Source organism: Squalius cephalus, assembly GCF_949319135.1.
Source record: "Squalius cephalus genome assembly, chromosome: 13".
NCBI classification, from domain to species: Eukaryota; Metazoa; Chordata; class Actinopteri; order Cypriniformes; family Leuciscidae; genus Squalius; species Squalius cephalus.
The window spans coordinates 25,424,192-25,443,718 of NC_137134.1; the positions used below are offsets into that span (position 1 = coordinate 25,424,192).

The following is a 19,527-nucleotide window of genomic DNA, read 5'->3' on the forward strand; positions in this document are numbered from 1 at the left end:
TTAAACACATCATGTTCTATTAGATAAACACTGATTTCAGATCATTTCCACACACACAATGACAAATGTAAACCTTTGAATAGAATCTGCACCAACATCAGGCTTTTTCGAAGTGTTTTTGTTCTGTTACCTCATCCAATCTTCTGGATTCTCTCATTTTCACCCTCCGTGTCCCGAGCTTTATCATTGACCATAGTGCTGAAGAGCTTCTCAAGCAGTCTGAAGATGTTCGGTGGTTTATGCGTGTTCATGTGCTGCTAGAGGACATCTGAAATAAGGGAAATAAAAGTTCACAGGGGAGAAAACATATGTTAGAGGAACTATGAAAGTGTCTGTTCAAATGTACACTCAGTTTTGTCCATTGAGTGGCAGTAAAAGCACGTTTTATGTTCTTGAACGCAGTTGTTAAAGGCCAAAAAGGTCTTATAATAATGTTCTGTTGACTTCATATAATTGAATGTGTTCACCACCATATAGTTCAAAACATAGTTGTAACATGGGAAGAGTTGTTATTCCACCAGTTAGGGATAAGATAGGAGTCATGTGATCACTTCAGTATTTTCCTACTTCCTTCCAGATGCCACATGGTGATTAACAAGGCTGGAAAAATGCACATGAAGAATATATAGAGAGAAAAAAGATTTTGAGGTGGGAAAGTAAACATTTTGACCAAGACTATTTTTTGTTTATCTGTACTATTACAGTTACAACTGTATGACTTATTTTAGATTAAATAGTACTTTCAAGCAATATATGATGCATTTTCCACCTGCTAATTTCCACTATGCTAATACAGCTAGCTAAACAATGGCTGACAGGGGTGGGGAGGGTTGTGACACTTATTTAAAAAGTGTTACAAACATCCCCTTACATACAACTAAGAATTTTCTTGATTTTAATGTTTTGACTAGGCATGGAAGAGATAGACTGACAGAGCAGAGGTGCCTCTGCCAGTGTTTTAAATGAAGCATCTGACCATATAACAACTCAACACCAAATAAGGTTTTGGGCCTATCAATTCTACCAGCATCATTCATCTGTCAGAACTGTGACTGATTAAGAAATACACACATAGACACACAGTCACACACACACTGACATGTCTTTTTTTGTTAGACTTCACTCAAAGATGTGCAAATATGTTCTTTAATCAGGGACATTGTAGTTGTGTTTAAGTATACCGTTCAGTAAGTTTGTCTAATTTACAAACAAAGACATGTTTTTTTGTTAGACCTAAAGATGTACAAACATGCTGTTTAATAAGGTACATTGTAGTAGCCTAGTGTAATTATTAAGATGATTGTTAAGTAAGTTTGTTCTACTTAACACACACACACACACACACAGTCTGTCATAGAGAGAGAGAGAGAGATTGTTCTTTTATTCCAATAAATCTGTTTTTGAACAATATCATATGGTATGGCATCCATATTTACTTAGTTTGTCTAATTGTTACAACTTACCCCAGCATGTGTTACAATACCCTGGTAGTGGGGCAGGTTGTAACAAAGGAACACCATGTATTTGACATCAGGTCACGAGGTCTGTGATAGTCTTGTAGAGGGTTGAATTTGTTCCATTTCTAGTAAACAACTGGGGGTACTTTGTATAAAAGTTTGAGAACTCAAGCTAAAAAAATCATCAAGTTATAGATGCTGAATCAAAAAGTGTTACAACCATCCTCATTAAACCATCTCCCCCTATTTATTGGTTCAACAGCGCTCTGGATATCAGATAAGTCACTTTTTCATAATCTGACTAATGTGGAAAGTATGCCATGGGTTTGTTGCTGTCTTTTCTGCTCGTCTGCTATGGGGAGTTGGCTTAATACTGCACTCTCATTAAAAAAAAAAAAAAAAAAAAAAAAAATTTATGTTCACCTTTGGAACAAATATGTACCTTTGAGGTACTAATATTAACTAGGTACAAAGGTTTACCTTTTGAAAGGGTATACCCAGTGACAGCTTTGTAAAAAAAAATTTAAAAAAATGTCTGGGAGTATGCTCAAAACGGTAGAAGTCAAAACTGACTCAAATTGCTTTCTTAAACCCACACCAATAGTGCATATGAGACATTCACCATTCAGTTATACTAAAAACTAGTGGTCGACCGATATTGGATTTTTGATTAAATAATTTGAAAATAAATTAAAAATATTTTAATATTTAAATATATAAATACACATGTGTGACATATGTGAATATGACAGTGAGCAACTGAATGTAGCAAGTGACATGAGTTACATAATCAGATTACTTTTTCAAGTAAATTAAGTAACGCATTACTTTCAAATTTACAACAAAATATCGGAGTAACTTTTTTCAAAATAAGTAATGCAAGTTACTTTGTTTTTATATTTATTGATTGGCTGCTCTGTAGCCTACCTTTCTACCTTACTAGTTGCTTTTTTTTTGCCTTGGCTGACTGTATATGCAGGTACTGGGAATTTTGACTGCTTTTTCTCTGCCATTATTGTGATTCTTCCTAGCTTCCGCGCCTCTTCCCCTCCTCGAATCAAACGTGTGCGCGCATGTGGGCAGCTCCTAGCAGCAGGGGTGGTAGCCATGGTAGTGAGGGAGAGTGACAGTCGCCCAGCCAATCATTTCATTCGTTCCGAATGGAAATAAGTAGCTGTGTTTATTGCAGTCCTGAGATGACTAGAGACACTCGATTTTTATACTTTCTTTTTCAGAGTACTTACATTTTAATTATGTATTGGTATATAAAGAAAGTTTAGAAAAAAACTGCCGACCCTACCTTTAAGGACCACCTTGCTAAAATAAAAAATAAAAAATAAAATAGTTACAAACTGGCATGAGATTAGTAATAGTTGAATATTGTGTATCTGACAGAGTCGTGTGTAGCCTATGTGCTCCTGTAATTGTTATAAACCTCATTATCTGACATTAACAAAAAAAGGATGAACAAAAAACACAAGATGTCCCAAGTTTGAATGCTTAAATGGGTTTGGCCAGTCACACAAATTCCATTACACAAATTAACTGTACTGAATGCTTAAACGGGGTTGGGCGTTCACAAAAAATTCCAGTAAGCTTACACAAAGACAGGGAAACTGCAAACTTCCTCTTTAGATCATATCAGTTGTGGTAGTTCAGTTTTTAAAGGAAATATAAACTGTAGCGCAAGAGAGGATCACGCATCTTTATTTTCACCTCCGGATGTGAGCAGAACCAGAACAATAATTCAACAAAGGTATGGTGTAAGAATTTTTCTTTCTTTCTAGCTGTCCAAGTTCAAAATTCAATGAGGGTTTAATGATGTTTGCAAGTATGTTTAATACTGTTTTCTTAGGGGGTACCCTGGTGGAAAAAAAGGCCTATTAAAGCACAACTTTAAGTGCATTTAGTGTACTTTTGTGTACTTACAACTTCAAGTATACTTAGTATGCTTTAAATAGCCTATGCCTGTGTAGGGACTAAATACATGCTTGATTAGTGATATTAAAGTGTAGGCCTACTTTATTTTTGTTACAAGTACGTAACAAATTTGTTACGAGTGTCTTCGAAACATATACAAGCAATATAGCATAAGTGTATTATATATTTGAGTAAAAAGTATTATGCTCAGTAATACCTTTGGCTTATTCCCAAATACTACAAATTGCACAGTTTGTCTTCAATAACAAATGCATATTAATAAACAAATAATACTTTGCTATACTTTGTACAAAATACTATTGTATACTATAATGTATTTTGAAAGTACTTTCATTGTTTCATGAAAGTTTCATTATTTTGAAAGTTTCATCCATTGTTACATCATTTCCAGCACACTGTTACAATATAGCCTACCTAAAATATATTTTTAATAAAGTGCAAATAAATACACTTTTAAAAAATAAACTTAATTTTCACTTCAAGTAATTTTTTATAAAATATATTTTTACAAAAAGTACAATTATTGTTAAGTGTGTTAAAAGTTGTATTGTAAAAAATATACTTTTAATATATTTAAAAGATAATAAAACATTTTGTTAGTATTTGAGATGTACTATTGAAAAGGGGAATATATTTAAAATACAATAAAGTAGGCCTATAGTTGTTGTTTTTTTCAAAAGGGTACACTCTAAAATAATACGGACACTTAAAGGAGAACTTCGGTCAATTTTAACATTGAGCTCTTTTTTTGTACATTTGGAGTGCTGTCAGTACAGAGAACAACGACAAAAATCGGTGTTGCCTACACTTGTTATCCTCGTTTTAAAATTTGCACCCTGTTGACTTCAATGGGGCAAGTTTTAAACCTGCTTTTAGCCTCTTAACATCCTTGATGTGTCATTACAAGTGCACAGGTCATGTGAGTGATTCCTTCGGAGTGAACACGAGTGAATCTGACTGCAGTAGATGTGAAAGATATTAATAAAAATGATGTTTATTCAGCCAGCGCACATACCTGTATTTACATCCTGTTTTCGGTCGAAGTCCACAGTAATCGATTGTCAAGTTCACGCGCATAGGTTTAGTACCTATGATCACGCGCGTGAACTCGACAATCGACTACTGTGGACTTTAACCGAAAACAGGATGTAAATACAGGTATGAGCGCTGGCTGAATAAACATCATTTTTATTCATATCTTTCATATCTACTGCAGTCAGATTCACCGTGTTCACTCTGAAGGAATCACTCACATGACCTGTGCACTTGTAATGACACATCAAGGATGTTAAGAGGCTAAAAGCAGGTTTAAAACTTGCCCCATTGAAGTCAACAGGGTGCAAATTTTAAAAAGAGGATAACACGTTGTATATCACTGACAACAGTAGTACGGCCAGGATATTGTCATTTAAAAAGTGAAGTTGCAGCCCTCAACTGATGTTGATGTTGTCATCTTGTGTTTTGGCCTGACGCGCCTCCCTCCACCTATCTACTAATCATGAAGTCAGTAGTGTTTCGGCATCTGGGTTGCCAGCTCTTCTCTAGTTACCACAGCTGCAGCTACAAACGTTCCTGCTGGATCCTGCAGCATAACTGGCAACCTTGAGACAGTGGGGAGGGGGAGGTGATACACTGCTCTACAGTAATTTGAAAGTGAAACCACTTTTCCAGGATTTTGGAAAACTGAGAGAGCAATGAAACTGGTCTGTAGTTGTTAAAGTGATGTCTTGGTGAATACTTGTTGTATTTGGTCTGGACCAAAGTAACTTTCCTGGTGTGAACTGTGAATACACCCTAAGTGGCAGTATATACCAAAAAACAAACAAAGCTAAGCCTTGTTTTGCCCCGACAGCTCCCCGCTCCAAGTATGTGACTACAAAAGCTATACATGCTACAAGTTTTTGGCTTGTTTTGATTGAAGACATTTGCCTTAGATACTTCATTTTAACCGCATGATGCATGATTCATATCACTCTCCAATAGTTCATAATTTTGGGAAAAGTATCATTTGGAAATGATTATACACCTGTTTATTTTGATAATATTTTGAAATAAAGTAAATTAATGAAATGCATCAGAGGGTTAAGCAGTTTCATATACTGAAATTGATCCTGAGGTTTGAATGAAAACAATAACCAAAGAGATGAGAACGTTTTAAAAGACAATATTTGTACTCTTTATATCACATTTTAAGTACTTATTGGTTTATTGTCCTTAAATTGGTTTATAATGGAAATATTCAGGACAAGTCATTTCATGTATTAGAGTTTTTTTTGTTTCGGTTTGTTTATGGATGTCTGAGATGCTTTGTGGTGACACATTGTTTTCTTAACCACAAATACATAAAAGATCGTATTGTTTATAGATTAAGAGCTGTCTCAGTATGCACTGGTGGCAGAACATAGAAATGAAAGATTGATCAAAATCAGAAATTTACACTGCAAATTCAACATTAGCTACGAGGCGAGGTGATCAACTGCACAGTCTCCAACTTCAAGTAGCCTAAGCATTCATAATAAACATTAAAATATATACATTTAGGCCTACAATTATTATTTGTACAATATTGATAATGTAGGTCTATACATACAGATAAATGAGCCAGATAGGCTACTTGAAACAACTTGTTACAACTTTGTTACAATCCAATATGTTTTAATTTGTCTAAGGAAATTAAAGGAATTTAACATTTACTTTGTCACTAAATAGATCGTCAGGAAGTACAATGTAAACAGTGGTAAAAAGTAAAGGGGAGGAAAACACGAATTCAGCGAATTCAGAAGAGAAAGAACATTTATTTATTTACACCCCCAACCAGTAAACACAAAGAAAATAATCTTTAAAGTGTTCCAAATATATGTAGCCTAGTCAAAACAAAAATGGAGTCTTTAAGAAAATACAATGAAATTCAACCAAATGAAATGAAGAGCACGTGTGTTGCCAAATCAAAGAACTAAATAAAACATAACACCTCTAACTATAACCTTTAAATCTAACCTAGCTAAATGAAAAGACAAAAAAAAAAAAAAATCACACAGAAAACTACACACACAGCTTAACTTACCTTCGCTGTCAAATAAAACGTACAGCTTGTGGCAACACTTCAAAAACTGAGCTAATACACAACATACACTACGTGAAGCACAATGTATGTCACATGACATTCTAACCTGCTCTCCTCACTTTTAACCCAAAATAAGTGAGCACTAGGGGACGGGAGACGCCACGTTCAAAATAAAAAAATCAACACAAGTGTTAGGAAACAAAAACTGTTGGTCTTATTGTTGTTGTTACATTGAATATATTGCCACACTATTATGTGAAATATATTATAATTCAACGGAACACATTTAGCTTCGTCAGGCTTTTATTTGTACTCAATGGATGAAACATTTATGGCTGCTATAACTTTGACTGCCACAAGATGGCGCTTGTCAACAAATTATCATGAGAGTACAAATACAAGAGAATACAAGGGAGACCTGGAACTGACACATTTAGACAGTGGAAAGTTTTGTAGTCACAGATATCCAATTTGTGTGAGCTGGCTGATGGCAGCAGTCATCTGTGCTCCCCATTGTGCAATGTCAAACCTAAAAATAATGTTGTACTGTATGAGTTGGAGGTTTGTATAGTTAGTCATTGAAAATGTATGTTTGCATTTTCCCCGCGATGTGTTCTCAAAGTTTCTAAGTGAAATAAATGTTTGAATTACAAAAAACAAAAACAAAAAAAAAACACAACATTACTTTAAGATTAATATTTTACTGTAGTAGCCTACACTAACCTGTCTAAGAGTCTCTGGGAAGTACAGTATACATGGAAGAGTTGTAAAGAGCAAAGCTTACATTTTCTAAACTAGAAACAAAACCCCATCAAGTTAAACAAGGGGAAAAAGAACACAAACTCAAACAACACAATGATAAATATACATATCCTAATATGACATGTCAGAAGATACAGATAAGAACTGTATACCAATACATGATTTGTTACTATTGTATTATGCCACAGCAAGAGCTTATTGTTACATGAGCGCTATCAGATTACACCAGTGTGTGTGTCTGTGCACTGTCTGTTTTTTTAAATAGAGCTTTGCAGGATAAAAAAAAAAAAAAAAAAAAACAGAGGTAATGTGTAAAACATCTCACATTATTGGTTAGTAATTATTAAGATGACAAAATCCACACTTTCTTCTATGGAATGCTGACAAACTGGTCATTCCAGTAGTCATTCTGAAATGTGTAACTCTCCTGTAACGACCAGAGATGGATAACAAAACAACTGTCTGTTATCAATCATTAGTATCAAAATGATGAGCTACTGACAAATCTGGGATCTAGCCTTTGAGAAGAGTTATGGCCCCACAAGAAATAGCAAACTCTCGAGGAGTGACAGATAATGTATGTTACAGTTTAAAACCCTGTACACTTTCCATAGCAACAAAAAGGAATTACTCATTGTCTGCTAACCATTTCTTCACCACTTTTTCTGTGTGTTTTGGGTCATTGTCGTGCTGAAATGTCCACTGGTCCCCAAGGCCAAGTTTCTCTGCAGACTGCCTGATGTTGTTGTTTGATGTATTGCTCCTTTTTCATGGTGCCGTTTACTGGGATTAGGTTCCCTGGTCCACCGGCTGAAAAACAACCCCAAAACATTAGGTTCCCACCACCATGTGGCTTCTCCTTTTTTACGCCAAATGAAGGCTACATCATGGCCAAACAATTCAATTTTTGTTTCATCTGACCATAAAACAGAAGACCATTCTTCTTTGTCCAGATGAGCATTTGCAAAGGCCAAGTGGGCTTTTGTGTGCCTTATCTGGAGAAGTGGTGTCCTCCTTGGTCTGCGTCCGTTGAACCCAGCGGTGTGCAGTGTCCGTTGGACTGTCTGCCTTGAGATGTTGCCACCAGCAGAGCCCAGATTCATCAGGATGGCCTTGATGGTGATCCTTGGATTATTTTTTTTACCTCTCTCACTATCCTCTTGGCCAGCACTTTTGGCTTCCGACCACGTCCTCTGAGATTTTTCACAGTGTGGAACGTCTTGTATTTTTTTTTAATACTTTGCACTGTAGCCACTGGAACTTCAAAACATTTAGATATGGTCTTATAGCCCTTTCCTGACTTGTGAGCAACCACAGTTCCTTTAGTGAGCTCCTTTGTCTTAGCCATGACTGTCCACAAACCAACAGCAGAGAGCTTCTGTTTTTCACCTGTTGAGTTGATTAACAGCTGTTCCCAATGAATCTGGGTAATTAGGATGCTTTAGAACAGCTTGGACTATTTGGAATGGTATAGAATAGATCTTTGGATTTTCCCATAGACTGTGACAGTTTGCAAAGGGTATGAATCATTTTGGACATGCCACTTTTTGTTCAAATGTAAATAAAAGATGAGTAATATTTTTTTTTCACAATGATGCCTTGTAGGCTACATCGTCTTATTATATTCTGGGAGACGCCTGTGTCATTTCTAATCAAGAAAAAACTTTCTGGTTGAATAAAATGACCAATAATTTATGACAATATGTTTTTAAATTGCTTTAACTCATCAAAATAAGTTAAGCAATTTTCAACTTTTGTATAAGCTATAAAAGATTAAACTTTTTTTGTCAGAAGTCAGTTTGATGTCATTTAAGTTGAAATGACTTAAACACCCAAGTTGGTTGTACTTAAAAATTCAAGGCAGCAACTTTTTTTACATGCTAAACATGGACAAAGTTTCAAAAATTAAGTTGTACGTTTGATGGAGTATTTCTGTACCAAAAATACTCCTTCCGGTTTGTCACAAGTTTCGGAAAGTTTTTTTTGCAGACTGATGCAGATAACATGCATTCACATTAGTCACAAACACTACTAACCACACGCCTCGTTACTACACTGTAAAAAAAGATTAGTTGACTCAACTTAACTAAGTCAAGTCATCTTGTTGCTTTGACTGAGTTAATTTGAGTCAACTTATAGTCGTCTGTTTACTCAACTTCCTGTATCAAGTAAGTTGGACTTTAAAATATTATTTGAGATAACTTTAAGAGATGTTGGTTGAATTTATTTGATCAAGTTCCTACAACTGTGAATCAAGTTGGCTAAACATGGAATACATAATTGATACAACTCGCGATTTGTTGACTCAACTTTCTGTATCAAGTAATGTAGACTGGAAAACATTACTTGAGAGAACTAAAAAGATGTTGGTTTAACTTGTTTTATCAAGTTAGGGCAACATTATTATTTTTTTTCTCACGCTCTATTGCTAAGTTACTTGAGTTTATTGCTAGATTTAAAAAATTGCTAGATTTAAAAAATTTAAGCAAACTAATATCTACAAAAAATCTACATGAGAATTGGCCAGTCAAACTTAAATATTAACACATGAAAAACACATGAAAAAATAGCTGAAAAGTAAGAGATGAAATTATATAAAAAGTAAGAGATGAAATCCAATTCAATAAAGACCTTTATTAAAAAAAAATGTTCATGTTTGCTCTACAACAAAAAATACAAATTAGTGTCTGCAAGTGACATTTCCTCCACAGAGAGCAATAGACATCTGTTAGAACATAAAAACAAACTGTTGTGACCCACAGAAGGGCTTTACATTTATTTCCTCTTACTACATTTGTATTGCTTGTGTGAGTGTGTGTGTGTGTGTGTGTGTGTGCTTGTGTGGGTGTATGTGCATGAGTGTGTGTATGTGTGAGTTAGTGAGCGTGTGTGTGTGTGCTTGTATGTGCATGAGTGTGTTAGAGTTAGTGAGCGTGTCTGTGCGTGTGTGTGCTTGTGTGAGTGTGTGTGCGCGTGTTTGTGTGTGTGTGTGTGTGTGTGTGTGTGTGTGTGAGTGAGTGCTTGTGTGGGTGAATGCGTGATTTTTTGTGTGTGTGTAAGTGAGCGTGTGTGTGTGTGAGAGTTAGTGTGTGTGTGTGTGTGTGTGAGAGAGAGAGTTAGTGAGCGTGTCTTTGCGTGTGTGTGAGTGAGTGTGTGCATGAATGTGGGTGTGTGTGTTAGTGAGCGTGTGTGTGAGTGAGTGTGTGCATGAATGTGGGTGTGTGTGTGAAAGAAAGTGTGTGTGTGTGTGTGTGTGTTCTTGTATGTGCATGAGTGTGTGAGAGTTAGTGAGCGTGTCTGTGCGTGTGTGTGTGCAGAAACATCCTCCTGAGCCATCCCTCTAACTGAGCAGTTTATTCTTTAGAGAGTGGACCCTGGGAGTGCACATCTCAGACCCGATTCCCATGAACAGGCGCTGAATCACCTCAAAAGTATATTTTCATCTCTTTTGGATAGTCAAGGTTCAGCATGTACAAGCAGGCCCATCAGGTTCACAAAAGTGTTGGGTACATCACCAAGATGACGCATGACAATCTTTTCCTCAATGACAATGGCAACATCGTTGTAGGAAACTGGAAGGGGCTCTTTCACATCTTCAACGACCAAAAGGATTCCAATCACCATTCCTTTGATGAAGTCCTCCCCAGGATCTGTTGGCTTCATGCAAAAACAAACAAAAAACAAAAAGGTGCCTGTGCTTTAGACATGTTTTGCTATATAGTGTATCCACACAGAGGATGCCTGAAATGATGTGTAACCATGCCCATTGTGAACTAGTTTTTGTATCATTAAACAACATTTTGCTGCTTACCTCACATTTCTTCATCAATGTAGAAGGATTTTCCTTCATGTTCCATGGCAGTCCCTGGAAAGCTGCTGCTCTCTTCCTTTGGTTTGATGCCTGCAAAAACACAATACGTGAATTCAGTTGATATCAGACCTCTGATTTTTGTCAACCCTCAAATGACGGAAACTGAGCTTTCAGTTCAAAGAGGTAACTTGAACTCTGGCCTTCTCTCCATCTACTCCCATCTTACAGAGCCATTTTCTTATTTATCCAGTCTGTATCAAATGCCTATTAGAGATGTGACGGTGATAATATTCTCCCACCGGTTGATCGACTTGTGACAACACCGGTATTACCGGTTTCATCGTGGGGGTGGGGGGTGTTAGAGTGATGTGATTTTTTTTTTTTTTTACATGGCGTCAATTCATCATTCGTATTGAATTTGATTGACATGCGATCTGACCAATCAAACTCCACCATTTTTGTGTGACAAAGCAGTCAGAAGAGTTATTGATTAACTTCGGTGGATTTGAAATTGGCTTTAACTGAGGCAATCTGTCACGACACATTAAAGAGCCAAAAAATGGTAGGCCTATTTTATTTTTGTCTGACTGACCAAATTTGAGAGTTGAGACTTTGTTTCATATTAAATATTAGGCTACCTGCTCGGTCCTGTCTTTCAGCGCGTTGTCAGTGTCCTCTATTTTTCACTGCTTGAGATCATGTTGAGAACAATAACGCCCTATTTGAGGGGCGCGATTTCGGATTCAACCACAGTGTGTGAATGGTGGGTTCGTTATTATTCATGAAAAACGCATATAAGGTTATATTTCAGCACGTCGCAAATGGACAGCGACTCTTAAGTAGCACGAACGCTCTTAAGAGCTAAGATACATCGTGAAACCCGGCCCTGGTCTCCGCTCTAGCCTAACTAAAAACTATGAAAGCCGTGTGACCGGCCAACCGGTAAAAAACAAAATAAAAAATACATTAAAGAAACTATTCCCTTGATTTTGTTTCATTAATAAAGTTTGACTAAAGTTTTGTCGCAGCAGTCTCGCATTCGTTTAGAGCTCGTGTGAATTGCACGTATAAAATTAAGTTAATGAACAACCTCGTTCCATCAGGAAAAGCCACATGAATTTCACTGCGCTTTATGAAGAGTTTTTCTTTTGCATGAAGAAGCCGTTCGCCGGAGATGTGTTAAAAGATTCATTCATGCACACAAGAGAGTGCATTCATGATTATTAAGCTACCGGTATACTAATCCTCCTGGCGTCCCATTTTCTCACAAATCTCTACATTCATTTATGATATTATTTAAATCATTTGCTCTTATGAGGACACTCGACAAAACGGACATTTTGGCATAATTTGTGTGTGTTATGTTTTGTTCAAGGCCGAAAAGAGAGCTCGATACTGACGCACGTATTTTCTGTGTGTGTGTGTGTGTGTGTGTGTGTGCGCGTGTAATAGGCAGGACTTACGCGGTCTCTTGTTTTGTCGCGATTGAATGGTTGAGCGTGATCATACAACGCTAGTCAACTGTGACAGAAAATATGATACTGCGTAATTGCTTTAAAAAAAATGTTTACGGTGCTGCGGTGGGCAAGTGATGAAACCAGTGTTGCGACTGAACACCGTGTAACACCGGTAACACCGACTATTGTGCCAAGCCTAATGCCAATCCAAGTACATTAATTAGAGGAGGTTTACTGTCTGTCATAATCTACATCCTGGTCCCTCTCCTCAGTGGGGTTGCACAATTAATGTGGACCACAACTACAACAAATATGCACTTACATCCTTGTCGAGAATCTCCATTAAGGATGTCATGTCTTGAACTTCCTCGAAGCGCTTCAACCGGAATAACTAAAGAAGTTTATGCAGATGGCTGTCCAGACCCTCATAGAATTTATTGATGTCCATTGAAGTGAGCCTGGTGAATTCCTTGGCGATCTATGTGGAGAAGTAACATTACAGTTTTAGTTCAAGTTAAAAGTCACCTAAATGTTCACATTTCAGCACTACAACTGACATGTTGTCAGACATGTGACGTACAGCGGAGACCTGTCTCAAGGTGCATATTTCATTAATATTAACTTCAACCTCAACGATCTGTGTCCTCAGACGGGCAGATTGGCTTGTGTGACAGGTTATTGAGTTTTATTAATGTTTACATCAGACTGATATGTCAGTGCTTTGTTAAGTTGTCATGATAATTCATACATGCTAAGTAACAAGGCTGTAAGTTTAACAAATCAGTATGTACTACTATGATTTAAGTAGTTAACGTTAAATAAAAATATGTAATTCATATCAGTTCAAGCATTAGGCTATTTCATATCATAATATATAGGAGTGGCCTACAGGAAATATCAATTTATGTTTAATGTGTCAAATATTCTGTTAGTCATAACAGAGCAAGTTATTGCTTGCGTCTGTTGATTAAAAAAAGATGATATATTTTCATGTTTTTATATTCTGGGTCACATCATAAGTCATCAAATTACAGTCATAAGTTGAATTGTTGAGGGTGTTTTTTACTGTTATCAAATGTAAAAATGGGTCACGTTTTACCCTCAACATTATTTAAGCGTTACATAAATGTTACTTAAACAATTTTTAATTTTACTCCCAAATATTTCACTTAAGGAGCACATGTGCTCAATGGGAGGAATGTTAGCATAGAGCCCTGCAATATACACAATACAACATTACTACTTTGAAATGACTAAGAAAAAATGTACACATTTTACCTGTCTTTCAGTAAAAAGGGCAGGCCATCTCACTCTCATTTCGGCCACAGGTGGCTCCTCTTCAACGATCATCTTTCTTCTCAGTGCGTATGTGGCATTCATTGCATCATCGATGTAGGCCAGGTTTCTTTAAAAATAAACAATGGACAAATAATTGATTTGTTGATTGAGTGCGAGCAAAGCTTCTTGTACGAGTCGCTACGTCACGTAAATTGGCGGGTTGACCCGGTTATAATGTTCCCACTGTTCACACATTTTTCCATAATAATGAGGACAGGTCTCGCACCGTTTCACTTGTATATGAGTATATTATCGTGCCGAATACTTGTTAATGTCGAATATGAGGCTCAACCCTACATTAAATACTTGCTGTGACACTCCGGCGCTAACATGCTAACGTATTTCCAAAAAACGAACGAACATGAAATATTCATCACAGGTTATGTTTACGGATCATTTGAGACGGAGAGACATTAGACGACGAATGCACATTACCAACAGGTGAACTAAGTTAAAACAATTTTAAATGTACTTACTTGGACGGCTCGGCTCCGAGGAAAAAAGATGACGGTTAGCTCGGATTTTCAAGAGTTGAAAATTGCGCGTGACGTCACTGCGGGCGCATGCGTGTTGGTTGAAATGTCCACCTTGAACTATTTTCTGAAGTGAACTGAACGGATTATTATGAGTTTTTAATGAGTTTCCGTGCTTTTTTCAAGTTGAAGTTGTTGTAACTCTTCATACTTTACTTTCCCCCTTGCAAAAAACCCATGTCTGATCTCCAACTGGCAGTCTCCGCGACCGTTCACCCCACCCCCACTGCTGCGCGTTGCCATGGATACAGAGTGTAACGGCACACATATCACTACACATGAAAACAATCACCTATCACTACGTGTTTATACCGCATCTAACTCAACATAAAAAATATAGTCCAAACACTACGGCGGTGCTCAGTGTTTTTTTGCTATCTCGCTGTCTGTTAATGTTGTGTCAGGTTGATTGAGTGCGAGCAAAGCTTCTTGTACGAGTCGCGACGTCACGTAAATTGGCGGGTTGACCCGGTTATAATGTTCCCACTGTTCACACATTTTTCCATAATAATGAGGACAGGTCTCGCACCGTTTCACTTGTATAAGAGTATATTATCGGTGCCGAATACTTGTTAATGTCGAATATGATGCTCAACCCTAACGTTACATTAAATACTTGCTGTGACACTCCGGCGCTAACATGCTAACGTATTTCCAAAAAACGAACGAACATGAAATATTCATCACAGGTTATGTTTACGGATCATTTGAGACGAAGAGACATTAGACGACGAATGCACATTACAGATGAACTAAGTTAAAACAATTTTAAATGTACTTACTTGGACGGCTCGGCTCCGAGGAAAAAAGATGGCGGTCAGCTCGGATTTTCCAGAGTTGATCATGGCGCGTGACGTCACTGCGGGCGCATGCGTGTTGGTTGAAATGTCCATCTTGACCTATTTTCTGAAGTGAACTGAACGGATTATTATGAGTTTTTAATGAGTTTCCGCGCTTTTTTCAAGTTGAAGTTGTTGTAACTCTTCTTGCTGTGTTGTAATGGGCAATGAGTTCTCTCAACTTGACAACAATAGTCCTTCTGACTAAAAGCCCAAATCATTTTTAACAGTGTAGAATGTTTTTTTTTTTGTAAAAAAAAAACAAAAAAAAACAAAAACAAAATCATTATAGTCACCATAAAAAAAAGAAAAAAAACACTAATAACCAGACGTGTGGTTAGTAACGAGGCGTGTGGTTAGTAGTGTTTGTGACTAATGTGAATGCATGTTATCTTCATCTTCTCTTTTGATTTGATTAGGACACATTAAAAATGTTATTGGGTGTGAATTTAACGTTTGTATACATCGCAATATGTAACAGAAGTCTGAAATGCAACAAAAAAAAGTCCCATAGGGCAATTCACCCTGATGGCGTTATGTCCCTTTCGAAACTAAAATGATGGCTTCGCCCCCTATATGCACATTCTCCTTTTAGATAAATACCCGAGGTAAAATAAACCTCATTGACGAGAGAAAGGCATATGTGCGGTAACTTCCTCTTATTCTCAAGCCTCATCTGAGACACAGACAGTCTCGCTCACACTGAACTGTGGAACGGCACACGGAGAGTTATTCCCTACTTGATGTGATGAAAATGAACACTTTGACTTGCTATCTGTGTCTCTCGTTCGGTAAGTAGTTTTGTTTGCTTGAATTGGAGGATTAAAGTGATTCTATGTTATTTATTATTGTTCTATGCGAAACAACGCATTTGTAAACCGCATCACCCAAAACCCTTATTCATTTAGAGTGAACAGCGTGAGATTGAGATACAGTTGAAGTAGCCTACTCACATGACATGAGTTGTGACTTATTTGAGAGGTGTTGATTTGATTGATTCGGATGTGGCTCTTGGACACTGGTGTCTTATTCGAGGTTTAGAAGCCCTGCCACGGAAAGATTTTACCCTTACTTGGGTAGGCTACAACAGATACGCCAGTTTTCGTGGCGTTATGGCGTTAGAGCGCATAAAGCGACAACACTTCAATAACCGCTTTCAAAAGAAATCAGAGCGCACTGACAGAGCGTGCTTATCAAGCGCCGGAGGAAACGTGTGAGAGGGACGGGTGTATGGTTAAAGCCACATGATGACAGTATACGGTCTCCTACAGATATGTGTTTTTGCACTGAGCCTGAGGATAGAAGGATGTCAGTGTTGATGAATAGGCTGCGCGTTGAGAATGTTGCGTTTGTTTCTCTTATTGATCGTGGAAAGTAACAACTTCATGGTAAGCTGCACTAAGATGTTAACTGCGCTTCCTGTCATTTTTTTTTTTTTTTTTTTTGTGTGTGCGAAAAAAAAAAAAAAAAAAAAGTCTGCTATTATTCACATTATAGATTAAGAATTGACAATGTTGTTAAGGATTTGACTGATGTATCCTACTCACAGGCCAGTATATAAATATGCCTACCCACGCAATAAGGTGAGCCACATGACTTCTCATACCTTCCCTGCATGAATTCTCCACATAATAACATACAAGGCTGCAACATAAGTATCTTTCAGCTCACTAGTTATCACCAGCAGTAAATTTGTTTTTGTATTCATGTCCGATAGTTTCATTAGTTTTGATGTGTCAAATGCATGTCAGACAAGACACCGGAAGGAAATGGTGAACAGCGCTCTCTTCCACTCATTATTACCCACAACTGAGGTCAGACTGGCTTACCAGCGATACTCTGTGTCTTTACAGTTGTGATGTGGACTCCGCTATTCTCTCATTTATTAGAAGTTTAGTTATCATTGCTCTTGGTGTGAACAGGTTTTTAGACATCACTTATTGTTTTAACGAATATTATAATCTATATTTGAAGACTTAAGATGCAAAAGCACAGATGTACACAAAGTTTTACGCAAGTAATCTGTTTTGCAGTTCCTCACTCTGTTGTTTTCGGTTGCAAATTGCTGTTCACTGGCGTACAGTGCTTTTGGCGTATTTGTGCGCAAACACAGTGCCAAAAGTGTAAGCGCGGGAAAATGAAAGTCAGAAGAATACAGATCCTATTTATTTTACGTCTTCATACTTCATCATCACCAGCAATACAGGTCGAGAGAGAGAGAGAGAAAGAGAGATAGAGAGAGAGGAGGAGGAGGAGGAGGGAACTCCCTTTCTTCTTAAGCAGGGACACCGAGCCACAGACAGTCACGCTCACTGAAAGGAAAGCTGCACAAGCCAATAGACTATCCTTCTCATATAGTTTATTACTCGATGAGATGAAAATGATCACTTTGTCTTGGTTATTTCTGTTCCTCTCGTTCGGTAAGTAGGCTAGTTTTGTTTGCTTGACCATGGGAGGTTTAAAGTGATTATAGACTTGTTTCGCATTTGTAAACAGCATCACCCAAAATCCTTATTTATTTAAAGTGAACATCGTAAGCGATGCAGTGCTTCTTATAACACACGTTTGAGATACAGTTTAAGTAGCCTACTCGCATGCAGAGAGAGAGAAAGAGACGAGGTGTGTAAGATTTGTGACTTTGTTTATTTTAAAAGTGCTGATTTGGTTGATTCGAGTGTGGCTGTGGGATATTGCCAGTTCAAGAAGTTTCGAGGGTAAAACTGTCAGGAATTCTGAGATGCAGAATAAGCGAGGAGTGCGATGGATTTATCCAACCATTGTCAACAAAGTAACAGCACAAGTTAGGCGAGGTGAGAACACAGTTCAATTTGGAGAAGACACACGACTGAGATCAGGTTTCCGCTCAGTGATTTCCATGTGAGCATGTCGGCTTGTAACCACTAACCACACTAATCATGTCATGTGCGGTTAGGTTACAAGCATGCACACTCACAATTACAGTCAGGAACAGGCACATTTTTGACATCCATTTGCGGGCGCGTCTGAGAGATACAGCTTTTGAAATTTGAGAATAGGCTAGAGGAAGGATATCGGTTTTATTAATAGGTCTACGAATGTTGCGTTTGGTTCTCTTATTGATCGTCGAAGGTAAGAATAGCTTTTTGGTGAATTATATTCAGCTGTTTATTGCCCAGTTTGCTTAACAGATAGCCTACGTTTTCTCTGCAGAGCTAGTCTTTTTAACCAGAGCTAGTCTTTAGTCTTTTATTTTATTTAGACCTATTTTGAGCTTTAGGTGACATAATTTGTTTCACTGTTGTGCACAGTTATAAAAGTTGTCAGTCTGGTTCTGGCTTACTTTCCCTGACAGATATTGCAACACGATCTTTTCACTCTCGCGATTTAATCAGGATTTAACCAAAAATGCTTTTGCATTTGATTGTCTTAGTGACTGTAGAAGGTAAGAATACCTTTCTAATGAAATGCATTAGGCCTACGTGTTTATTACACGTTTATTCTTTGCTTATGGAGCATGTGCTGGTAGCCTATTTTGTGAGGTAGTTTTTTTTGTTTTTGTTTGTTTTTTGAGAATATGAAGTCAGTGACTCATAACAGTGATAAACATAACATTTCAAATAGCTATTTGCCTATCTCACATGCAGGGCAATGCAAAATAAAAACCTGTTGGATTTTCTCATGTAGGCTAACGGACATTTTCGTTAGCCTCAACTGAATGTTTGAGATTCCTTAGCGGCTTATTAGCCTAAATAAATATAGTCTATATAGCATGCGAATCTGAATGACAGGTAGCTGCAGGCTAAAAGGGAAAGCGCACAGATAAAACATGACAAGAGCATATACAGGCGTCGATCCGTGGAAAATTAAAAGATAATATCCATGGATTTTAACCAATAAAATAGATTTCAGCTTTCAGACACGATTTTTTTAAATGTTTTTTTTTTTAAACCTTTTTTTACAGTTTATTTGAGGCCGTTTCTGGCGTTATTTTAATGACAAATGTCGACAGCGAATCCAAGTAATGCGCAAGCACAAATCTGCAAGCTCGCAGGCAGATTTCCTGAAGTGTGTGACACTGAGTGTTGATGAATAGGCTACGCTGAGCGTGGTTCGTTTCTCGTATTTAAAACGAGATAAAAAATATCAGTGTTAATGATATTTTAGTTGCTATACCGACACATGTGTCTGATTTTAGAGCATTGTCTTCGATACTTCCAATCACTCAGTGCTTCTGTCTGATTAGAAAGCTCAATTTAAAGGGATAGTTCACTTTGAAATTACATTTTGGTATGTTTTAGATTACCTCAAGGGCATCCAAGATGTATGTGTCTTTGTTTCTGCAGTAG

The 19,527-nt window shown here is 37.3% G+C and overlaps 2 protein-coding genes across 2 annotated transcripts in view; one reads left to right on the forward strand and one right to left on the reverse strand.

Moving 5' to 3' along the window:
• Positions 1 to 3,065: 3,065 nt before the first annotated feature.
• Positions 3,066 to 19,527, forward strand: part of LOC307169734 (uncharacterized protein) — a 29,100-nt gene continuing 12,638 nt past the window's right edge. The window contains exon 1 of the mRNA XM_079890529.1: positions 3,066 to 3,213. The gene's annotated coding sequence lies outside the window, so the exon portion shown is untranslated. The remainder of the gene's footprint in view (positions 3,214 to 19,527) is intronic.
• On the reverse strand, positions 10,468 to 13,030 carry LOC307169740 (uncharacterized protein). Its single transcript, XM_079890535.1, has 3 exons — positions 12,815 to 13,030; positions 11,036 to 11,125; positions 10,468 to 10,881 (listed from the first exon to the last, which is right to left on the reverse strand). Exons 1-3 carry the CDS (start codon positions 12,845 to 12,847, stop codon positions 10,681 to 10,683), a joined length of 324 nt encoding a protein of 107 aa, XP_079746661.1. The 5' UTR covers positions 12,848 to 13,030; the 3' UTR covers positions 10,468 to 10,680.